General features: G+C 31.3%; 3 protein-coding genes and 1 long non-coding RNA gene across 11 annotated transcripts; 2 read left to right on the top strand and 2 right to left on the bottom strand.

Annotated features, from left to right (window-relative positions):
• Positions 1–289: 289 nt before the first annotated feature.
• On the top strand, positions 290–17,655 carry LOC105147297 (uncharacterized). Of its 7 annotated transcripts, none has more exons than XM_087415932.1 (20): positions 308–439; positions 1,005–1,056; positions 1,144–1,488; positions 2,604–2,684; positions 2,743–2,884; positions 3,013–3,477; positions 4,816–5,088; positions 5,148–5,356; positions 5,445–7,975; positions 8,162–9,455; positions 9,534–9,702; positions 9,924–10,121; positions 10,284–10,652; positions 10,720–11,043; positions 11,323–11,500; positions 11,584–12,061; positions 12,140–12,731; positions 13,618–13,993; positions 14,117–14,459; positions 17,457–17,655. In XM_087415932.1, exons 1-19 carry the CDS (start codon positions 416–418, stop codon positions 14,417–14,419), a joined length of 8,403 nt encoding a protein of 2,800 aa, XP_087272058.1. In that variant the 5' UTR covers positions 308–415; the 3' UTR covers positions 14,420–14,459; positions 17,457–17,655. The 7 variants fall into 7 exon arrangements, with proteins under 7 accessions (XP_087272061.1, XP_087272058.1, XP_011056505.2 ...); XM_011058203.2 differs by lacking the exon at positions 17,457–17,655 and having other exon boundaries at positions 10,284–10,388; positions 10,479–10,652; positions 14,117–16,859; XM_087415935.1 differs by lacking the exon at positions 17,457–17,655 and having other exon boundaries at positions 290–439; positions 989–1,056; positions 14,117–16,859.
• Positions 15,877–18,117, bottom strand: LOC147906619 (uncharacterized). Its single transcript, XR_015548251.1, has 2 exons — positions 18,027–18,117; positions 15,877–17,636 (listed from the first exon to the last, which is right to left on the bottom strand). It is a non-coding gene; the product is annotated as an uncharacterized LOC147906619 (long non-coding RNA).
• On the top strand, positions 17,468–20,031 carry Daao1 (D-amino acid oxidase 1). The gene is made up of 6 exons (XM_011058204.2): positions 17,468–17,655; positions 18,005–18,128; positions 18,258–18,403; positions 18,467–18,623; positions 19,013–19,297; positions 19,378–20,031. The coding sequence occupies exons 1-6, from the start codon at positions 17,468–17,470 to the stop codon at positions 19,489–19,491; spliced, it is 1,014 nt and encodes a 337-aa protein (XP_011056506.1). The 3' UTR covers positions 19,492–20,031.
• Positions 19,299–23,046, bottom strand: mof (males absent on the first). Of its 2 annotated transcripts, XM_011058208.2 has the most exons (8): positions 22,668–23,046; positions 22,018–22,274; positions 21,711–21,801; positions 21,506–21,633; positions 21,202–21,432; positions 20,609–20,859; positions 20,298–20,528; positions 19,299–19,480 (listed from the first exon to the last, which is right to left on the bottom strand). In XM_011058208.2, exons 1-7 carry the CDS (start codon positions 22,861–22,863, stop codon positions 20,309–20,311), a joined length of 1,374 nt encoding a protein of 457 aa, XP_011056510.1. In that variant the 5' UTR covers positions 22,864–23,046; the 3' UTR covers positions 19,299–19,480; positions 20,298–20,308. The 2 variants fall into 2 exon arrangements, with proteins under 2 accessions (XP_011056510.1, XP_011056509.1); XM_011058207.2 differs by lacking the exon at positions 19,299–19,480 and having other exon boundaries at positions 19,790–20,528.
• Between the last annotated feature and the right edge of the window lie 568 nt (positions 23,047–23,614).

The following is a 23,614-nucleotide window of genomic DNA, read 5'->3' as shown; positions in this document are numbered from 1 at the left end:
GAATATATCAATGGCTGCGTTCAGCGAACTCAGGATGCGTTTCAATATTCACTGCCAGTGCTGAAACTATACAGTATACGTTACATGCGCTATATATATATATATATATATATATATTGATTTTCAGCACTGGCAGTGAATATTAGAACACATTCTCAACAGTTAAGTAAGCGCTCGCTGCTATTGATGTATTCTTTTAGATCATCCAATCAGCATTTTAGATCTAAAAGAATACATCAAGCGTTCACTCAACTCTTGAGTCCGCTGAACGCAGCCAATGAGTGATCGTGCTTCTGGATGCACGTTGTAAACTAGGCCTTCATATATTCTCATACCGTGGTTATGGTTTGAGAGAACAACATGTCCGCTGTATTTCACATACTAGTTTCGTTTGATAGAAGTAGGGACCGTACGGATGAGATACGTTTATGCAACGACTGTATGTTTGTATTTTAATTTACAAAATGTATTAATATCGATAATACCAGTTTTATCACGAATATTAGTGATTTAAATTACACGCCACAGTAAATGTCATATCAGTCGACGATAAGAAATTGCATGTATCCTCTTGTTATATTTTTTTCATATAATCAACTATTCACATTTGCTACTTATAGATTAGATTTATACAAACAGATTCGTGTTAAATATGTATCGTGAACGCTTTCTAGCTTTTTTAACATTTATAATTTTCCTATAATTGCTTTTCTATAGTTATTCATAATTACAAAGAAATAAGTTTTATTTGTTTTATGTAGTAAGTAGATAATTTAATTATATAGTATGATTGTATGTACCTTGTCTATTTAGATATGGCTCTACAATCCATGTATATTTATATAGCTCTCTTTTAAATCATGTTTTTTTGATATTGTTTTTGATCTTTGTAACATTTCGGAATAACAATTTTATTGCTGAATGTAATTTTTTATAATATTATTTTTTACTTTATGCTTATAACTCTTAAGTATGAATATGATTTTAGATAACTAAAATTTTAGCAGACATCAAAACTATCAATGGCAGAAGAAGAAAGGATATCATCTCTTTTAGGTAGAAAACATGTTTTATTCTTTTTTGTCATTACAGGATTGTGTTAAATTTAATTCTTCAATAAATGATTATTATATGTGATACTAGAAAAAAATGGCACAGATGCTTCTCAATCAAAAGATACTTATATTCCGGAAGAACCAACTCCAGATATCTCTATTTCCTTGTTGGATATACAAATGCCAGAAACCCCAGATAGTACCAAAGGTCAAACGAGCGATGGTGATACATCTAGATTGGAGAGTCCAAAGACAGTGAAACCAGTACTTGGAAAAGTCCAAGCAAAGAAACGATTAATGGCATTTGCTAATCAATTTAAAACATTGCCTAAATCCCAGGTTAAGCCAAACATGTCTCAACATTCTACCGGAGCTTTAAAGACAAAAGATAAAACTGTTCAGGATGATCTAAATAAATCAAGAAAAAAGACAGGTGATATATTTTATCATAAAATTATCTTTAAATAATTGTATTCGCTGCATATAACGTATGTACTTGTAAACTGCAATTATTGTATATTTGACAAATTTGGAATTGATTTTACTTTTAAGTTAGTTTCGTAGTAAGTAAAAAATTTGCATATTTAAATAGGAGAAAAGTTATATTTTAGTGTTATGAACGAAATTACAAAAGTTGAACATACTCAATCTTTTAATTATGATTTTTTTTTAATTGCAAATTGTGTTTGCAGTGAATTAACATTTGTTACGAATATTTTACATTAATTTTTCAATAAAATGAATAGAATGTGGAAATATAAATATTTAGTTTTATTTAGAATAGTTTAATTAAGTTGTTGATATTTATTAATTTCTATTATGCATAGAATATAATATTGAATGTTGCTTTGATTTTTTAAAGAAATAATCAAGTATAATTCTAATTTCTTAATACTTAAGTGTGTAAATATTATTCTTTTTAATTAAATAAAAATAACAGTTTCTATAATACAATCAGTGTATATAATTTGTATGTGCATATTATTGATTTGTATTCATTATTATTTAGATTATTATATTGATCAATCACATGAATTTTAATTATTTTTTTTTGCAGAATAAGGTACCATTGAATTTCTTTAATATTTTGTTTTTTCAATATCCATATATAAATTAATTAATTTTATTCAGTATTGCGTGCATTACAGTTTTATCCTTATATATATTACAAAATTAATGCAAACAAGAATTAGTAAATAAACTGTTACAACTTTATTTTATAATATAGGCTACTTCTAAACAGAAAAAGAAATCTTCATGTATGTATTACATAATTTTTAATCCAGTTAATACCATATTATTGTTCACTTTGCACTTGTAACTTTTTTACTTAATATTATATCAATTTCAAAGCTGCAATTTCCAAAAATGTTAAAGACGCAATAGTTGATTCTTATAGATTTGTATGTCTAATTTTTAAAATTTGTACTAGAAATAAGTATTTAAATTCTTTTTGTTGTCAATTGTTATCCAAATCAGATCAATAATTTGAAGATGGTAAGATTTATAAATCTATTTCTAACTGAATTACAATTTATAATTTTATAGAGGAAAAAATTCTGGCTATTGAAGAAATTCGAAGAGAGGAATCTAAAAGTAAAATGTTACTCGCAGAAGCTATGGCTGCAGGTATTATTTTCATACATGATTATAAATCATACATTTGATGATAAAATCTTTTTTGTAGCAAGTATGGAAGACGACAATCATACTGGCAAAAATATATCTAGTTTACTCGAAAGTAAAAAACATGCAAAAGAAAGAAGAAAACATGAAGAAATGAATAATGATCGTAAAAGTAGATCAGTGGATCGAAAATATTTAGAAAGGTAATATTTTTTTATATTAATATATTTTTTATATATATTCTTTCCTAATTTTTATGTATATGCAAAATATATTTGCTCCATTATTTTTTATACTCTGGTAAATATTAAATAGAAATTATTTTTATAAGGTCTCGACATCATGACAAAATTAATAAAGATAGTTCAAATCAGGATATGAAAAATCGAAATGAAAGTATAGAACGTTTTACACAAAAATCATCTCAGAACAGAGGAAAGCATAAGAAAGATAAGAAAAAGAAAAACGACAAAGATAAACGAAGTAATAGCAAAACAGATACAAATCGTGACAAGAAAGAAGGAAAGGATAAAAAAGAAACTGTAAAAGAAAAAGAAGAAGAGATAAAAGAAAAAACTGAAGCAATAAAGAATAAGAAAGAAAGTATAAAAGAAAGACAAAATGATATGTCAGAAATGGAAGTAGAAAGCAAAGATAAAAAAGAAAAAGATAAATGGAAAGAAAAAGTATTATTGAAAAGTAACTCATGGGCAGAACTACGAAAATCTGGTTTAACTCTCAATGATATCATTTATCTTAGAAGACGTAATAATTCAGAACGATCTATGAAAATCAGGTATATGTTTGTAACAATTTTTCAAGTAAAGTTTGGGATACAATTAAAAAACGGCATATATATATATATACATATGAATTGCATGCGGTTGTCGGGGCACATAAATAAATTTGATACAAGAGAAATTTAGTGCATACATATAATGTTAAATTTACTTTTTAAGTAAAGTTTGAGATTTTATAATATATATCTAATCAATTATATTAAATTAAATTAAATTACATTAAATTAATTGTTAAAGACTTTTTATTAATACAAAAATAATAAATATAAATATGAAGGCTATAGGAATCAACATTGGTTATAAACGTGCGTGATAATTTTAATAATAAATTAATACAAAAATTGAAACATTTCAAACGTAACGCCGCTAATTCGAAATATTGCAAATCAATATCTCCAAATTTTTTGTCAAAAATTTTCTTTCTCGTCACACATTTTGTTGAAAAAGTTGAAACGTTCCAATTTTTGTATTAATTTATTAAAATTCATGTTTACAACCAGCATTGACTCCTATAACTTTTACATTTATATTAATTATTTTTATATTTATATGAGAGTCGTTCGAAAAGTTCTGAGTTTCAACATGAAAATGACATTATTCATCAAAACCTATTTTAGTACTATAATCGTACATTTTGCAAGATACCTGTGAAAATTGTAGCCATTTTTGACGCTCAGTTGTTTTTGAGAGTCATTTGTGCCAATCGATGATCAGTGTTTTCGTTTGATGAAAATCTTTGTCCTTCGAGCCTAACTTTGAGTCTAGGAAACAGGAAAAAATCGTTGGGAATCAGATCTGGTGAATACAGTGGGTAGTTAATTAATTCGAACCGCAATTATAAATATTTGTTATGGCGATCGTCGATATTCGATTTTTTCCATTTTTACAAAAACACTGACATCGATTGACACAAATGATTGTCAAACAATTGATTTCCTCCGTTCCGATATTCACTGCCAGTATTGAAACTATGATACAGTATACGTTGTGCACTATAGATTTTCAACACTGGCAGTGAATTTCGGAATGTACTCTGAGCGTCCACAATGGCTGCATTCAGTAGAACACAACAGTTTTGCAACAGTTTTATGATTCTCTGCTGAGATAGGACCATTCCTCTTGATCTAAAAGCATAACCTAATCAGCGTAAAGAAAACTTCCAACAGTTGCAAAACGTTCTGCTGAACACAGCCATTGGCTACAATTTTCACAGAGCATGTACGATTGTAATATCAGAATGGAGTAATGCCATCTCCATGTTGAGTTCAAAATTTTTCAAATAATCCTCGTATATCTATATTTACATATTAAGCGTGTTTATATATGTGTTTTAGAACAACGCAAGATTATGCACGTTATTTTGAACAAATGTTAATGTTAAATAATCATCGTCTAAAACGTCAATCATTGATAGCTGAGGGACTTAATGGACCCAAAAAGTATCCACCTGAATCGATTAAGCTGACGAAACGAGCAAGGGGACTTCAATTATTGTATTGTGAAAATCCGCGCATTTCTCTTTTCTTAAATATTTCGCAACTTCTACAGATCGTCACTCCTGAACATCGTGAAAAAATACAAGACATTTGTGAAGCGTCTATACCACGGTATATCGTAATATCCTTTGTGTCCAAATCTTTACCTATCTAAATCTTTGTAATTGCAGGATCGATACAGAAGACACAGTGCAGCAGAAGCGTAATTGGTATCATCAAATAAATACAATTGACTACCATAAAGATGCCAACTGGCAGATGACTATACAGTTTCCTAAGTCAAAATGGGATAGTGAAGATGAGGAAATATTGTCTATCAATGTAGCAAAAGAAGAAATCGAAGAACCAGTAAACAAACTGCATGTTTCCGTAAACCAACGTAAGTGATTTTTTTAACAATAACGAATGTATATAACCTGGATGTTAAAATCATTGAGATAATAATAACTCATCTTCTGTTTTAAAAGAAGAGAGATGTTCCACAACGTCTAGCATAATGGATGAAGACAAAATTGATAATAGTGTTGAAGGCATTAAAGAAGATAATAAATCTAGTGAAAAGATCATCGAAAACATATCGATTAATGAATCTTCTTCGTCTTCTTTGCTACAGCCTGCTGGAAATGAAAAGCTAGCTTCAGAATATGAACAATTTATGAAGATGGTATGCACTGCAACTGATGTGACTAAAAAATATTCTCCCAAAAAAAACCCTGTTAAATCTACTTCTCCGCATAGTTATCATGAATTCAATATAGAATCTAATTTAGCTGAAGATAACAATATGGAAATACCATTGAAGGAGAAATTTGAAAAAAAGAGTAATCTGGAAACTCTAGAAGAATCGACGAAGAGTACAGAATGTGAGGAGTCTACTATGTCAACAGACTATCAAATACAAATTAATGAAAATAATATACAAATTGAACATACAAACGAAAATGACGAATCTCAGGATTCCAAGTCAATTCCAAGTGATTGGGAGAATGTTAGGATAAAAGTTGAACGATTGAGTGATGAGAATACTGAATCTAGAGAAGTAAAAAAGAAGAAAAAAAAGAAAATGACATCCAGTAGTGATTCATCTAGTAGTATCACCTCTTCAGATTCAGAAAAGCAAAAGAAAAAAAGGAAACGCAAACGGAAAGTATTAAGTAATTCATCTTCTTCCGATTCTGATAGTACGGATAGTACTAGCAGTAGCGACTCTAGTAGTTCAGAAGAAAGAAGAAAAAGAAAGCGAAAGAAGAAAAAAATTGGAAAAAAAAGAAAAAAGGTGAAACGCATTGCGCGAATAAAAAAGAAGCGAAGGAGAAAGATGAGCACGGATTCCAATAGTAGTGATTTAGATGAATATACAAAAAAGAAAAAAAGGAAGAAGAAAACGATGGAAACCAAACCTATTAATAATGGAGACATAAGAGAGATAATATCGAAGTCTCCTGTAATAGCTTCACCAGATGGAACAAAGATATTGCACTCAGTGACTCCAATAAGGAAGATTAAAGAAGAAGCTGAAGATGAAGACAAAAAGAGGATTGATCAAGTTATGTCAACGAAAAAAAATATTGTTGATATAAGTGTACATGACAATGAATGTTTGAATCAGAGAAAGGAAAGAAAAGAGAGTAAGTCTGATGAAAGTTTTATGGAACAATGGGAAATGGATTCTCTAACAAAACAACAAAATGATGGTGAAACCTCAAGTCAAGACCGCAGTGAAGAATTGGAAAAAATGGATGGCTTAGAGAAAAATAAATATCGAAGAAAAAGGAAGCATAGTCGAGATAATATTGAACAAAACAAAGATAGATCATCTAAAGACAATGAAGAAAGGATTCATGAAGGAAAAACAAGATTAGATGAGGAAATTGAAGCAAAGAGAAAGAAAAGAAAAGAAAAAGATATTAAAAGTAGCGGTGAGTTTCTTGCAAACTGGGAACGGGAAAGTGAGCGTATTACTCAACGGATACAAAATGAAACTAAGTATTTGAAAAAATTAGGAAAGCAGAAAAAGGAGAAATGGGGAGAAACAGATTTTGATACATTAAATGTGCCATCTTTGACACAACTTGAAAAAGAGGTATATCAAAAACAACTTCTGGCAGATGAATGGGAAGTGGATAGTTTAGAAGCAATATCAGATCTAATTATGAGTAAACGAAAAAATAGCCAGGGTTCATTAAAAAAAACAGAGAAAGAAGTTAAGTATGATAAAAAAACAGATACTTACATTGCAGTAGAAAAGGAAAGTGTAAGAGAAATGAAAAAGAAGCAAGAACGTCTATATGCAATAAGAATATGGGAGGAGGAGCAAGAAGAAGGTGAAAGAGAAGAAATGATGCTTCTGGAACAAAAAAGTAAAACGAATGATTGGGATATAGAAGAAAAACCTCTATTTCATGAGACTACCGAAAAAGTAGAAGTTTGTAAAGTTAACGATATTGTCGCGATACAGAAAGAGTGGGTTAAAACAGATGAAAATAAAGATATCAAAGAAGACGCGAATAAGTTAACTGTGAAGACAGATAAACGAGTTAAAAAAAGCCGTTGGGACATAGGCTCTCAGTCTGAAAAATTGGAAGCTAAAGATATATGGGAGGAAGAATATGTCGAATGGTCCAAGATTGACAAGTGCGAAGGACAAGAATTTGAAAGAATAAAAAAAGGAGAACTTTGTCCTGTGGATTATTCGGAAAGCTCTAGTAAATCGGATCTGATAGATTTCTATCATAGAAAATCACAAAGTAGAGAATCGTTGGAAAGATCATGGGCGTCAGATGAAGTGGTGGTCAGATCTATACAAGCAAAGAATGATACATCAATAAAACAATCAATTCTTGCGAAAACAAATGAAGAACAGCTTATATCCATCAAGGAGCACCAAACTAGAGATCAATTTAAGGAAATTTCGGAAACTGATGTAAAATTTAAAGAGAATACCTATTCAGTAAAACTATATAGTCCCAGTTCCCCAGCATTTTCTCAAAAGTCTCAGGTAGGTATTTTTATCTATTTATAAAAAAGTGATCGTTAGGAATGTGTACATATAGATTCCTTATTTAAATATTAAAAAGGGATCTATAAATATAGATCCCTTATTTAATATTTATTTAAATAAACAAATATATGTCCAGTATAGATATAGATTCCTTATTTAAATAACTATTTCTTTTGTTCGTAGGATGTAGAATTGTCTAATGAGAGCAGTTCTTGTAATTCTCTGCTTCGTGAAAAAAGAAAGAAGGAGATGTTAATTACAGCAGACGAATTATCAATTCCCATGGCTGGAATACCTTTACAATTAATAAAACGTGATACTAAACATACATCAAGTGAAAAGGCAGAAAGTATTTTGAGCAAAATACAATTGGAGGATAGAGATTCTGCTCATAACTTTGATATTAAAGCTGATAATTTATTTGACGACATTTCAATAAATGAACCGTGCTCAAAAATACATACCTCTAGACATATAGATATTTTTGCAGAGTATGGAACAGAGAAGTCATGTGATAAACAGCATGCCGCAAATTCCAGTGTGAACTCAGCAACGAAAGATGATGAAATGAATGAAGGAAAGAACGCACTTAAACTCATCCCTAAACAGCTCTTGATGCGTCGGACTAACGAACAGGTAAAATCGAAACGTATTTTAGAAACACCATTACAGGATCCTGCTCAACATGCAGCAGCTCTATTGACAATACAAAAAAAATTGTTAGAGTCACATGCATTGAAGAATGATATCAAAGAATATCCGAACCAAGAACAGATAGATCATTTTGAACAGAAATATAGTAATAGAGATATAGTAGCGAGTAATAGCAGAATTGATAACGCATTATTAGATGCAACTGAATTTTCTGTGGTTTCCAAAGCATCAGTAATAGCGATACGACGATCGAGATCTCCGACATCGGAAAAAGCGGTCTCTGTTCGATCTGAACAATCTGAGAACTACGACAGAGAAAGCAAAAACGATGATGGAAAAAGATATAAGACTAATCGTAATCTAAATGAAACTAATGTTTCATCGAGTATACGGGAACACAGAAAGAGAAGTCCTAGCAAGAAAGAAAGTGAAAAACGATATTTGCATGATAAGGACAAGAAGGAAAAGAAATCTGAAAGGACATCTGACGATGTAGACAAGTCTGACAGAAGGGATACTAGAGGTTCCAAAACAGATTTTGCAGATAGAAGAAGGTTTAGCCCTTCGGGACGAGGAAGGAGAAAAAAGAGTCGAAGTCCCTATGTTTCATGGGAACGTCAAGGAAGCGGAAGTAGAAGTCCTGGTCATAGTTGGAGCAGAAGCCGTAGTAAAAGTCCAAAGAGAAAAGACGACGCTACTATCAGTATGCGAGACAAAGATAAAAAAAGAGAAAGATACGACGATGAGCGATTATGTAAATCGAGAACAGATGAAAGAAAAGAAAGATATACGCGATCGCCATTACGCTTCGGTTACAACGAGGGTAAAAAAATATTATTATTCTCTAAATAAATAGTTTTACTCTATATCGTTAGACATTTAAATATTAATCTATCTACAGATAGCTTTAAAAAGCATGGTATTGTATCTTCTAAGAGCAATCGTAACGACTGGGGTAGGAGAAGACATGACAATACAGATAGAGATCATGAGAAAGATACTAGATTGTATGACCCACTAGAGATTTTGAGGGAAAGAACAATGGAGTCTGAAAAATATAGAGATAATAGGTATAACATGTCCATTTGACTTTTATATTTATGTGTCTGAATTTTTCATGTACCTGCATTTGCTAATAATTTGTTATGATGGCGACAAAAGGACATATAGAGTTTTGAACTATATTCTTTACTATTATTTTACATGCAATGAAATTGATATATGAATATACATATAATAAACTTATGTTTATTATATAAATATATAATTAACTTATAATAATATTATTTAGGTTTCACATAGAAGAATTAGATCATTGGCAATATGAAAGCAACAATATTTTACGAGATGGTAACGAATCCATGGATTCATACACTGTTGGACAGGATTTGCCTCTTGAATATGATGATCGATCGTATTATAGAGAGGGAAGTCTGGAAAGAGATATGATACAATCTTCGCCTCAATTGCTGCCAAAATACAGGAGGAGGTATTCATAGATTTCTGTACATATTAAATAGATTCAATGAAATAAAACATTCTTTTTGGTTTTCTACATAAACATTATGTATTTATATATAATTCTATTTATGTGTATATATAATTCTATTTATACAAAGAACCAAAGCACTTAACGTTTTATTTCAAACAGATCTAATGTAAAAAGGGAACGGCAATGGGAGAAGGACATAGATCCTTCAGATTTAGATCGTCATCCAGAACACAGAATACGAAATCGAACACAACAACGATCAAGGTATTCGCCTCTACGTCAAGAACGATTTCGACGAAAATCTAGATCTCGCTCTTGGTCACCACTAAGATCTCGATCCCGATCTCGATCTAGATCGCGATCGGGATCACGTTCTAGATCAACATCAAGATCAAGATTGAGGATGAGATCGCAATCGAGATCGAGGAGTAGATCTCCGTTCGATGTGAGATCGAGAGTGTCTGTTTCTACGTCAAGATTAAGAAGCCCGGAACATTTATTCAGAATGTCTGAATTACGGTCTTCCAGGTAACATTTGATTCAATTTACATGATGTATCTCTCATTTATGATTAAATTTGTCAATTTTAATGTAGATCTCCTTCACCTGGAAGTGATAGGCTAAACGAAATAGGAAGGGAAAGGAAGGATGATGACGAAAACAAAAAGTTCAACGCTTCTGGCGAAAGGGGTAGGCGTATAGAGACTATTATACAGTCGGGGATTATGCCAGGAACGAGCATTTTAGATTCAGAAATGGGTATTAATAGTAATATGGATGCAACTGTTACAAACTTCCAATATTCAAATGAGATTGAAAGTGGAAATGAATATTATTATACTGAGAATAATTTGACTTATCCACCTTGTATAGATGAGTCATCTACAAGCTCCCCGAAACGTTTATCTCTTGATGATAGGTAAGAATGCCAGGTTCAATAATCAACCATAATAAACATGACACATATAAGAGGAAGCAAAAGTATCGGAACGCCTGAATACTTCGGAAAATACAAGTTTTACAAAAAAATTTTTCTCGGAAATGCTTATTTTTTTAAGATATTTAAGGGATTTTGTACGGGACTTTTTGTATACCCTCTGTGTGTGTGTGTGTGTGCGTGCGTCGTGCGTGCGTGCGTGCGTGTGTATACGTATATATATATGTAATATAATGACCACGTCTAATATATTACTTACAGATTGGAATTAGAATTAGGTATTAAAAAGCAACACAATAAGGATTCTACTGGTATAGTTTCAGAATATTCTTCTAATTTTAATCCCAATGTTATTGCGTATCCATCTCCTCCTTCTTCACAACAACAACAACAATCACAACAGCAAATGATGTACAGACAACAGCCTACAGTTGTACAAGTATTTAATATATTACTATATACTTTTCAATAATTATTGAAACAAACAAATTTATATTAAATATCATTTCCTATGTTTTTAAGGTTGGAAATGTCCTACAAGTAGTCCCTGCTGATTTCAATGGGATGCAATCAGCACGTCGCGAAGTATCTGCTACAATTACGACTCCACCCGTGCGATCTGGATCCAGTCAAGTGGTTCGCGTAGGTAACGTTCTCCAAGTAGTACCCACGTCATTAGATTGGAGCAGCAGTAATAGCGGCGGCGGCGGCGGCGGCGGCGGCAGCGGCCAGTCTTCGACAGGTCAATCAAATGTAGTTTTGTATTCTTCAGCTGTCCCGGCACCTTCACCCTCGGCACCTATGTCAATACCTGTCCCCGTCCCCGTTCCATTGCCTGTACCACCAACCTTACCCGTCACGACAAATACTCTCGCCCCTGTCGCAACTATGTCATCTGTTACGCCACTGCCGCTATCATTGCCAGTACCTGTACCTGTTCCGGTTCCGATTCCCCCCGCAACAGCAGCAGCGTTTCCAAGAAACGAGATTCAGACACAAAGTACGTATATAAGTCTATTTAAGATATGATTCTTACCATCCGAAAAATCTTATTCAATGACGAATCTTTACGTTGTAGAAATAGTTCAACCCGTATATAATTATGAAGCTATACTCGAAACGCGCCGTAAAGAACAGGAAGAGCGTAAACGAATACGCGAGTTACGTAGAAAAGAAAAAGAACGTAGGAGGATAGAACGGATTAATCGACGAGCTCTGCGCTTATTAGAAAAGAACAATACATCGCGACAAATGAGTGGAGTCTTGTTAGATCATCGTAAGAGTTCAAGTGTAGATCCAGCAGTTCTGAAAGCATTAAAAGAAGGAGATGAACAAGTTGAATCTCCATCAGCTAATCCTATAAAAGAAGAAGAGGAAACAGCAATGTCTATTAAAGAAGAAGACGAAGATGTCGCTGTGGACGAAGAAGAAGATGATGATGAAGATGAGGTTGAGGCTGAGGCGGAAGATGATGAAGAAGAGGAAGAAGAAGTAGAAGAGGAGGACGAGGATGATGGCGACGATGAGAAATCATTACAAATGATTAATCAGCGAATTGATGAAGCGACAACGTCTGCTGTTAAAGATCAGGCAGAAATTGATACCAAAAAGGAATGGCCGGTGTTGCCACCTCCACCATTAAAAGGCATTTTGGTTGTACCAGGATTTAGGTTTGTCGATATTTTAATCTTTAAATTTCTTTTAATAATATTACAGATTTTTAAAAATAAAGTTAAGTTTTCCCTAAGTAGTCGGTATGACCATATTGGATCATGACATCACAAATGAAAAATAACACGTTGAAGTTTTTGCATGCCATTTGTAATAAAGAGAATTTGGATAAAACAAAATCATAAGATCGATTTAAAACACTTGTAAAAATGGATCGAATTCTCTTATCACTTCTCTTATCACTTTTGACAGTAAACAATCGTAAAAAGCACGTGAAATGAAAATTGGTTTAAAAGCCTATTATGTATATTTTCACTTCACATGCCTTTCATGATTATTTACTAATTGTCGATGAGGAGGGAGATATGGATAGGAGAGGCTTCAGCCCATTTTTACAAGTATTTTAAAGTAATATTATTATTTTGATCTATTCAGAGTGTTCTTATTTACAAATGGCATGCAAGAATCTTAAATTGTCATTTCTCGCTCATGACGTTACGATCCAATATGACCGCGGTGACTAGACTAGAAAAGTTTTAATATTAAAAACTTCTACTGAACAAATTATATTTTATGCAATTTTGGTAAAAAAATTATTGTAAGTCATCTCTTAAGGCTGCGTTTGGTTTGGACGTTTTTAAGACTTTCAGTGCTTCCGTCCTTGTTTTATATCTAATAAACAATAAATAAAGACAGCATATTGATTATAAACGCTTACAGCGCGTGAGCATTCAAACTGAACGCAAAATCATGAGTGTTCTTACAAATTTTACAAGAATAAGTTACAAGCTGTATTAATTTTGCTTGAAATTGATCCATTAAATTTAATATATTATATTCAACTTGTATGTACTGTGCATGGAATATATAAGTGGATTTTTTTAGTCCCAATGGCAACTTGGATGATTTATCAGACATGGACAACAATATCAAAGACGATAGCGACAAAGACGGAGAAATAGATAAAAATAGTGAATACGATAAAGAAGCAGGATCTGATGTCAAATCTGGTAAATCAAATCTAAAATTAAGAAAAATAAAGAAAAGCAAAAAGTCAGTTCAGTTTGCTGATGGTGTGAAACCTGGGGAGGGAACTAGTCCCAGCGGCGGCGAAGGCGACATGCCTTCACCGCCTCCTCCTAAGGGAATAGATTTCCGCGAAGGACTCGGAGATTTGAAAAGGGATAAAATTTATAACTCTCGAAAGAGCAGAAAGCAGGAGAAAAGGGCGAGACCACCAAAGGCAAAGAAAAAAGTCAAGGTATGTGATTGTTATATACATTCCTCTTTCTTTTTTGTTTAGAAAAAAGAGACTCGGATTCAAGAAATATTTTTTAATTATATTATATAAAATATGTTTTTTTTCTCTCATTGTATTTTATAGGTAAAGATAATCAAGTTGAAAAAACCACGCATTACGCCATTGACAGCCATGATGATGGATGACTCTGACGAAATCGACGATCGTTCACCACCCCCGCCGCCCCCTGGTTCTCCTCCGCCACCTCATCTCTGGCCCAGTTATCTTTCAATCTACAATACAACGGTTCGAGCAATTGAACAACCACAGTCTACGACTGCAACTTTGACGTCTGTTCAAGCTCCACCACCACCACCAACTCCATTGCCTCTTCTGATCCCGCCACCTCCGCTTAATTATACCATCCAACCTTGCAGTAAATCTTAAGCTAACACCATTCACGGCGTCGATTTTGTAATCTTTTCTGGTACAAGTCTTTTTTTCTTTTTATGAAAAGTGAATTTCTCTCTTTCCCTTCCTTTCCTAGAAATTCTGTGCGCGGGAAATCGATCGCGGGTATTAGACTGTAAAAGTGAGAACTGTACATTAGTAGTCTCTTTGAGACTTCAGTGACGATAAAGTAATGATGTTGAAGAATATATACCAATAATCGATGTTGTAAATATCCTTGCAATATAATCATTTTCTGATCAAGAGATCGTGATCTTTATCTAATAAATGTTGATCCATTGCGTCCGGAACTTTTAATAACTTCATATTAATAATCTATTTCGTATATTTTCGATATTGAGAATCGAATATACAGAATGTCTCCGAACTGATGGTACAATAAAAAAAGATAATTTTTAATAGAAAGAAAGAAAATTTGAAAATTAAATTTTTGCACCTTTTTAAACTTATTTTCAATGTCAGTGTGTGCATCATATATCGTCAAATTTCTTTCGTGAATGTTTATTAAAATATACGCAACAAAAATATGTTTTACGTATAAAACGTATTTCAACTAATAATATTTTATTTATTAATATCGTATTATATTAAAAAAAAATGGAAATTTTACTGTATATATTTATTAGGGTAGCTCTTATTTTATACTTGGTGAAACGTTTTTTCATGTATTTATTTGCCGATCCCCCCCAGAGCAGTTCCAAATATTACAAAAATAATATCCGATGCCAAATTTTATGCTATAGGGTATCTGCAGTATGCGTTCTTTTTAACCGATTGTAATAAAATTTTACAGAGATTATTTTTGTAATATCTTGAACTGTTCTGGAGGAATCGGCAAACAAATATATGAAAAAATTTCATCCTAATATTTATAAATAATTTTTCAATCATATCATTTCAAATTGCTTTATTGTAAAAAATAAATAACAATAAATAAAGAGCAAAGTAAGAATCAAACACATTTTAAATTTTAACATAATTAAATAGAATAAATTACAAATAAAGAAAAATAAAAATAAAGAAAACAGTCTAAATTCAAATATAAAACATTACAAGTTTCAACTACCGGATTGAGCCCTTTTCAGACATTTATTTATCACAAAAATTTATCGTACAAAATTCGTTATTAAAAATGCCCGCATATCCTTTATAATAACAACTCGAGTGAATCTTCATATAGAACTCGACATTTATTCGCATACGATTGGACAGTCAAATGTGTTTCATATCTCTTGGAAAAAAATATCTCTAATCAATAAAAAAGATAAAAACAAAAATCTTCTTACGAAATATTAAATAGATCAAAGTAACACACATACACATACACATATATACCGGAATTCTGACAAATAAAAATTCACCAAAAGTCATGTCTGAAGAGGGCTCAATCCGGTAGCCGAAACTTGTAATGATTTACATTTGAATTTAGGCTGTTTTCTTTATTTTTATTTTTCTTTATTTGTAATTTATTCTATTTAATTAAAATTTAAAATGCTTTATTGTACATAAATAGAATATTATTTTTTTTTTATTATAAAAATGTTCTCAAACGAATTGGATGACATATGATGAATCAAAGACAAGATTGATAAAAAACATGTTTTAAACAGTATAAAAGGTGCTTAACTGATGTTTTTAAACATTTTTTTTTTATAATATTGTTTAAAGCAAATATTTGGAGCATTAAAAATATATTTAAGAAAAAACATAATGTTTTTTTCTTAAAAAAAAGGCATTAGTTTTTGTCAACCCTGATTAAAGATCATTTAAACACAAGAAAGTACAAAGATATTAATTTTCCAACTTTCAAAGACTTTTCTCGAAAGCTTAGATAAAGTCCAAAAACATTTAATTTTATAATTTTTTTATTCCTATAAAAGGAATTTTTCAATTGTATTATTAGTTCTAAGACACTGCATTAAAAAATGGCAATGGCAATGGATATAATGTAATTATTGTCGATGATGTATTGTTAATACAATTTGTTATTACAAGTAAGAACATATTCGAAAAAATGCAATGTATATACATTGTATTATATATTAACTTGTCACAAATATATGTGATTTAAATGCAGGCAATATATTTAAAATTAGATCCCGTTCTTTTCTTAGATTAAAAACATTTAGTATCTTAGTGATAAAGTACTTTATATTTAATAATAATTACATTATTTAGTATCATATGATAAGGTATACAAAAATCTGATTTTAAAAACAGTAATCTATATTATCTATAAATGTTTTAATCTTAGGATGAATAAAAATAGAATGTATGAGATATAAGTATTAAAAAATGAACGATTTAAAAGACCTCGCACGACTTATCTGAAAAAATTATTTTCAGTCAATTTAAATTTGTAATATATTCTTGTAATTCTTACATCTCTGATAAAAAATCTCAATGGGCAAAACAATTCTATGACTAGTTTCTGTGTTAAGCCTTCGCGTAGAATTTACTTTTAGATGAAAGTTCTTTTGCGAGAAACACGAAACAATTTTTGTCGCTTCTCCGAAAAGAAAAAATTAATATTAAAGTGGAAAGAAACTTACGGAAAATCAATTTTTATTATGGTAAAAGAAATATTATTATCAGGATTTATTTTCAGAAATATAAAATTATTTTTGTACATTGTTAGAATAAGAATAATACTTTGTTTTAATCTTATGTCACCGAATTAAGAGAATTTTAAGAAAAAAAATTTTTTTTTTTATTGAATAGAGTAAGACTCACTTTCTTTTAGTCTCGTATTATGGACAAAAATAGATTCGAAGCTCTCGAATTTGATTAGTACACACGTTAATTTTTCTATCAAAACGCGTTACGTATAAGTATTACGTAAATAGTGATAAACATTTTATCGCTCTCCAACATCACTGTGTAACTGCATCTGTACAAGACTAGCTCGTAATTCTCAAAATATTGTTGCCTTTTAATATTGTTAAGCGAGGTTACAATTCTTTTAACATTTACGTTTTATTTATAATTTATAATTATTTTTATTACACTACAGTTAAAAACGAAATGAGAGTAGCTATTATTGGTGGTGGAATTGTCGGATTAACGACAGCTGGATTTATACAAACAGGATATTTTCGTAATGCTGACATAACGGTTTTGGCTTCGAATTTTGATGATACTGTCAGTCATGTAGCTGCGGGAATTTTTAGAGTCGGTGCTTCATTCTGCGGCCCTAATGAGACAATAACAAGGTATAAAACAAGAAATTTTTGTTAAATTTTTAAAGAGTACGTCTCTGAATACGCCATTTCAAACAGCTTTCCGCAAAAAAAATCTTTATTGGCATTTTTATTTATTTTTTCTGAACTACTAAAATAATCCGCAATTCAAAATGAAAAAAAAAAAACTTTATCACCATAATCCATTTTCTTTAAATTAAACAATGCTATGTTAATTACAACTAAATATAATGCTTATTTATTTTCAAATTAAGAAAAAATATTTAGATGACATAAATCGTATTTTTTACTGAAATTCTTTTCAATTTTATATGTGGCTTTAACAGTGTGTATACATTTATAATCAATTTACTTTTTTAAGACAATGGATAAAAGATTCTTACGAATTTTACGATGCTGTTCGAAAAATGGATGATGCCTCTCATGCTGGAGTGACTGATATTTCTGGATATATATTCGCGAATTCATCTCAAGACATCGTTAGAGTAAGATTGAGTATAAAAAAATAATTTTTATCTAAAATGAGATAATTATATAAGTGATGAGAATAAATTTAAATTTAGTGCATATCGTGTGTCAGAGTTTATATGTTAATTAATAAATTATTTAATTAGAATCATTGGCTTGAAGGCGTGGTACCAGTATATAGAAGGGCGAACGAGGAAGAATTTGAACTGGTAAATGGTAGTTGGAAGTACGGATCATACTTCTCGACACTCCTTACACAAAGCAATTTATATCTTCCGTGGGCTAAACGTCGGTAAGTAATGTATGATTCAACGAAAGACAGAGAAATTGTAATTTGAACTATTCGCATTGCTAGATTGCAGTTAAATGGAATTACTTTTAAGCAAAGAGAATTGGATTCTTTTAAAGAATTGACTAACGACTACGATATCGTAATAAATTGTACTGGACTTGGAGCACGCAAATTATGCTATGACAGACGTCTTGTTTCTCTTCGTGGCCAAGTACTCAAAGTATGACATTATCTTGCACTCAGATATTCATCTTTCTTTATTCATACAATTTTCTACAATTTTCCTCTTGACGCTTTAATAAATGATAATGTCAGGGTTGGAAGTTATTTAAAAAAATAATTAATTATCATTATGTGTTACTCATTAAAAAAAAACCCATTATTCGTGATGTAATAAATAAAAAACGTGTTACTTTTTTATAGATAACGTGTAATGATAATAAATTTCAAGTGATTTTTTTCAACCTTGGCATTATTGTTATCGTCATGAAAAATTATGAAATTATTACCAAAAATCATTATTATACAAAGTAACGGTAACAACATTATAAGCACTACTTCCATTCTTGCTAATCGTTTATATACATAAAAAATAGTATATCTGCGCAGGTAAAAGCGCCATGGATGAAAATGTTCTTTTACGGCGAGTTTGATACTTATATCATACCAGGCTTCAATGGTATAGTTACTTTAGGTGGATCGAGAAACTTTGATTCTGAAAATATAAAATTGTGTCCACACGAATCCGCAGCAATTCGTGAAAGATGCGAGACGCTAATCCCGTCCTTGCAAAATGCAGAAATTCTGCGACAGGAAGTCGGTCTGCGACCGCATCGGGATGGTGGTGTTAGAGTTGGGGATGGGAGTCGTATTAGTGATCATTCTAAAGCTATAGTTAGTATTTAGACAGTAAAACAATTTATATTAATTTATAGATTGTACTATAGATGAAAGAGAGATTATCCTTTTTATAGATTATACATAATTATGGACATGGTGGTTACGGAGTTTGCATGGCACCTGGAACTTCTATAACGGCCGTGAACGCAGCCGTCGAACTTCATAAATCTACCAGCTCTAAAATATAATATCATTTACATAACATTTTTTCTCATTATATACATTACGCACAACAATTAGGGAATCATTTTAAAACATACAAATTTTATTGATCTTAAGAGGCTGTATCTCATATGTAATTATCCAAATCTTGCAAAATATAAGGTTCGCTTTGAAACCTGATAACTCAGCTTCTACGAATGCTACAGTAATATTCGTGATGTTATTCGCTGGAAGTTAAAATACAGCCTTTTATGGATCGGCAAAATGTTTTAAAGTGATCCTCTAATTGTTGTGCGTAATGTATTATGTATTACAAAAAAAATATTGCTGAAAAAATCTTTTTTTATCTTTATTAATAAGCTTACATAAATTCTAATAATACATAGTATCATTTGTTGATCAATGAATCAACTTATAAATAAAACTTGTAAAAGCCTGTTTAGGACTTTATCAAGTATGAAGATACACGTTTATATTTTCTAAAATATATTAGCAGAAAAATGTATTTCGCAGATCATAAGTTTATCTTTTTCGAAACAATAAATCATATTCGTCAAAATTTAAAAGTGATGCGTTTATTTAATAACAAATATTGTATTATATTATATTTTTAATGACAAATATCATATCAAGAATGATATTGTTTACCAATCAATTATAAACGTATTTATAAACATACCACGAAATAACCAACAAATTTGTCATGCATGTCATACGTAAATTAATATCCGACACATCGAGTTTTTGAATTATGTGTGTATACACGTGTGTGTGTGTGTGTGTGTGTGTAACTATATTAAATGATCATTATTTAGAAAAATATTACACCAACCCATTTAAGAGTTATTTCTTGCTGAGTTTTACATTTTTCCGAGGTGGTGCTCCCCATCTCAATGCACTATTATCGACTGTAAGACGCGGTCTTTTATATTGACTGCTCTTTATGTGTTCTTCTACTAATTTGGGTGTGACGCAAATAACATGCTGTCCTTTCCAATATTTTACCATATTCATACTTTGTAATGTTGAGATAATATCAGTTTGTGAGATGCTGGTCATTTGACTGTAAATAAATTTGTATTATTTTTTATTTACTGCTCCCAAAACATTCTCTAGTATAGTATCGATATTTATATATATCACCTAAGATCTTTAATACCAAGAGTAGTTCCCCCTCTAAAATCTCGAAGGATTTCCAATAGAATCCAACTCCAATAACTGCGATAAGATAACTTTCCTAAATCGCTTAAAGGTTTCTCTGGACTTCCAACCGTTTGTTCAATTCTACTTAATTCATAGCTAAAAGCTATCAATAATTTGCCATAGCCTTGTCTTTGAAAAGGAGGTAGAGTTAAGATACATGCTACATTATTACCGTCTTGTGAATCTTTCTCCTGAAAATAGAATAAAATTTGCAGAGAGAGAGAGAGAGAGAGAGAGAGAGAGAGAGAGAGAGAGAGAGAGAGAGAGAGAGAGAGAGAGAGAGAGAGAGAGAGAGAGAGAGAGAGAGAATGTTGAAAAGAAATTTGTAAAAAACTCGAAAAATATAATTACTAAATAAATTAAAATAGCACAAATAATTATATTTTTGATAAAAATGTTGACTTTTTTATATTAAACAAATTTGTTAATGTGTATTTTTTAAGTGAAATAAGAAAATGGTACAAAAATTCTCTACTGAAGAGATTATTTTATTAGAATTAATATATAAAAATTTTATTAAATTTGTACTGCACCTTTGAAAAATAACCAACTAAGTGTGCACCGTGCTTATCCACCTCACATAAGATATAAAAGAGAAATGGCTCTACATCGAAGTAAAGGGTTTTGTGATCTAAAAATAATTTTGCTAACAAACACAAATTCTGACAATAAATTTTATGTTCTCTGCCATCTACTTCCCAAATACTCAATGTTCCTTTTCGATAAATTTCCTTCCCAACTGGCTGTCTATGAGTACATTCACTCTGAAAGAGACATACGTGATAATTACAATACATATTCTTAATAAAAGTTCAATAAATACACTTTTTATCTTACCATATGATATCTATAAGTTTTTTCAAGTCGCATGTATTTTAAGCAATATTCACAAATCCAGAGTTTAGGTTGTTTGCCATATTCTTCTGGATATGGACTAAAATACCAAGTGTCAATTTCGTATTTACCTACAAACAAACTTTTAGAAATCATGAGATTCTTTCTGCATTAATTGAATTACATACACAAGTGAAATAATAATTACCGATCTGTACTCTATCTATGTACTTTACTTTTGTTATAGCTTCATGTTCTTTCTCCAATGCAGCTGTAGTAGGATCCATTTCTGCATAAGTCTAAAATAATAAAAATATATTAATGTGTATTAAATTCAGGACTTTCCGTTTTACTTGACAGTAAAAACAATCTGTGTATATATATATATATATATATATACATACATACGTGTATGTGTACAAATAAAAAAAATTTCATGTGTGTAAAAATTGTATTTAATATAACATAAAATTTTTATTTACAGTAATACAATTCTATTTACTAGATGTATTTACCTTCTGTACATGGTTAATCTCATCGTGACGTCTCTTCTGATTTCTAGTGATTTTGCGATCAGAAGAATCTAATGCTAATAAATCGGTTCCAGAATTCCTATCATGCCGTTCTATTTCACTCATATCAAACCTGCTAGACATAATTCGATCACGAGGTACCCATTCGTCCAATCTTCTGTTATGTCCATCATAATGGATATAATATTCATAATGACTTTCATTTTCATTATAACGTGTTTGGATAATTTCTGCAGGATCTATATAACAATAAAATAATAAATAATAAAATCAAATGAAAATACATACAATACAATTCTGCCTATTAACTTAATGTTCAAGAACAATAATATAATTCCAATAAAGCAGTTGCTATGAAAGACAATTCTTATTATTCTTATTATTAGAAAAAAACTCATAACAATATAAAGAACTAATCAAAACATCATGATGTGAAAAAACTGAAGCACATCATGATGTTTTGATTAGTTCTTTATATTGTTATAAGACTTAAATATCTTAACAAACACTATCAGCAGAAAACTGATAATATAAGTACAGTATATAGATAAAATAAATATGCTATAACATGTTTACTCGTGTTATCACAATCAGTAATAATAATTTTCCAGATCAAAAAGATTGTTACACACGCCAAGAGTCGTCAGATCTGCGAACGAGATAATGTTCGCCTATATCGAGTGGTAACTCTTCGAGACTGTCAGCATCATCGCCGGAACCCTTCCCGCCATTCGTCAACGTACTATCACGCTTTTCTTGTTTCACCATTGTTTCCTTTGACGGCGTTGTGTTACAACCGTCTTTAGTTCTCTGTTCGGACTCGGCCATTTTCTAATTATGATTTTGTAATTCACGTGTCTTGAATCTTTCTGGCCAATACAAACTAAACTTCCAAAAAAAGCTGAACATTGCACCCGTTGACCAACGTTGCGACAAAACAATCTGGAATAAGCTGTCAACAGTCAGTGCAGAGCAGGGTTGCGTTCCAAAACTCAAGAAAAAGGACGTACTACTCACAAACACAAACACGAATATCCGAAAAGACGCGTTCGGAATTTGTTCGCTGGGTGTATATGCGGCTTAATTATTGCAATGTTGGCACACATGTTTTGGCTACAAGAGGGAATGTTCCGCAAGTAAAGATTTAGGCCAGGAACTTGATGGAAAAATGAAAAGCGGAAAAGCGGAAGCCAATCAGAATTCGCGGAAAGACAAAAACAGACAAGCGAAATGTACCTATTACTACTGCGAATTTCAATTAGCTTTTTCGCTTTTCCGCTTTTCCGTCAAGATATCGGTCTTAAACGCAATAGGCACAGGCAATAGGCACAGGCAATAGGCACAGGCAATAGGCACAGGCAACAGGGAATAAAGAGCCATCCAATCAGAGCTCTGATGTGTAAGTTTAATATTATATCCCAGAGCTCTGATTGGATGGCTCGTTATTCCCTATGCCTATTATGTTTAAGCCTTAAATAGCAGCAAGATTACCCAATCACATGCGTCCTAAAAGCGCGATCAGAATAGAAATTAAGAATAAGATAGGATTGGAAAATAACCAATCAAAGCAAAGTTCACT

This window comes from Acromyrmex echinatior, chromosome 19 (assembly GCF_024713525.1).
Source record: "Acromyrmex echinatior isolate Ae372 chromosome 19, ASM2471352v2, whole genome shotgun sequence".
NCBI lineage: Eukaryota > Metazoa > Arthropoda > Insecta > Hymenoptera > Formicidae > Acromyrmex > Acromyrmex echinatior.
This window is presented reverse-complemented; position numbering and strand designations above follow the sequence as displayed.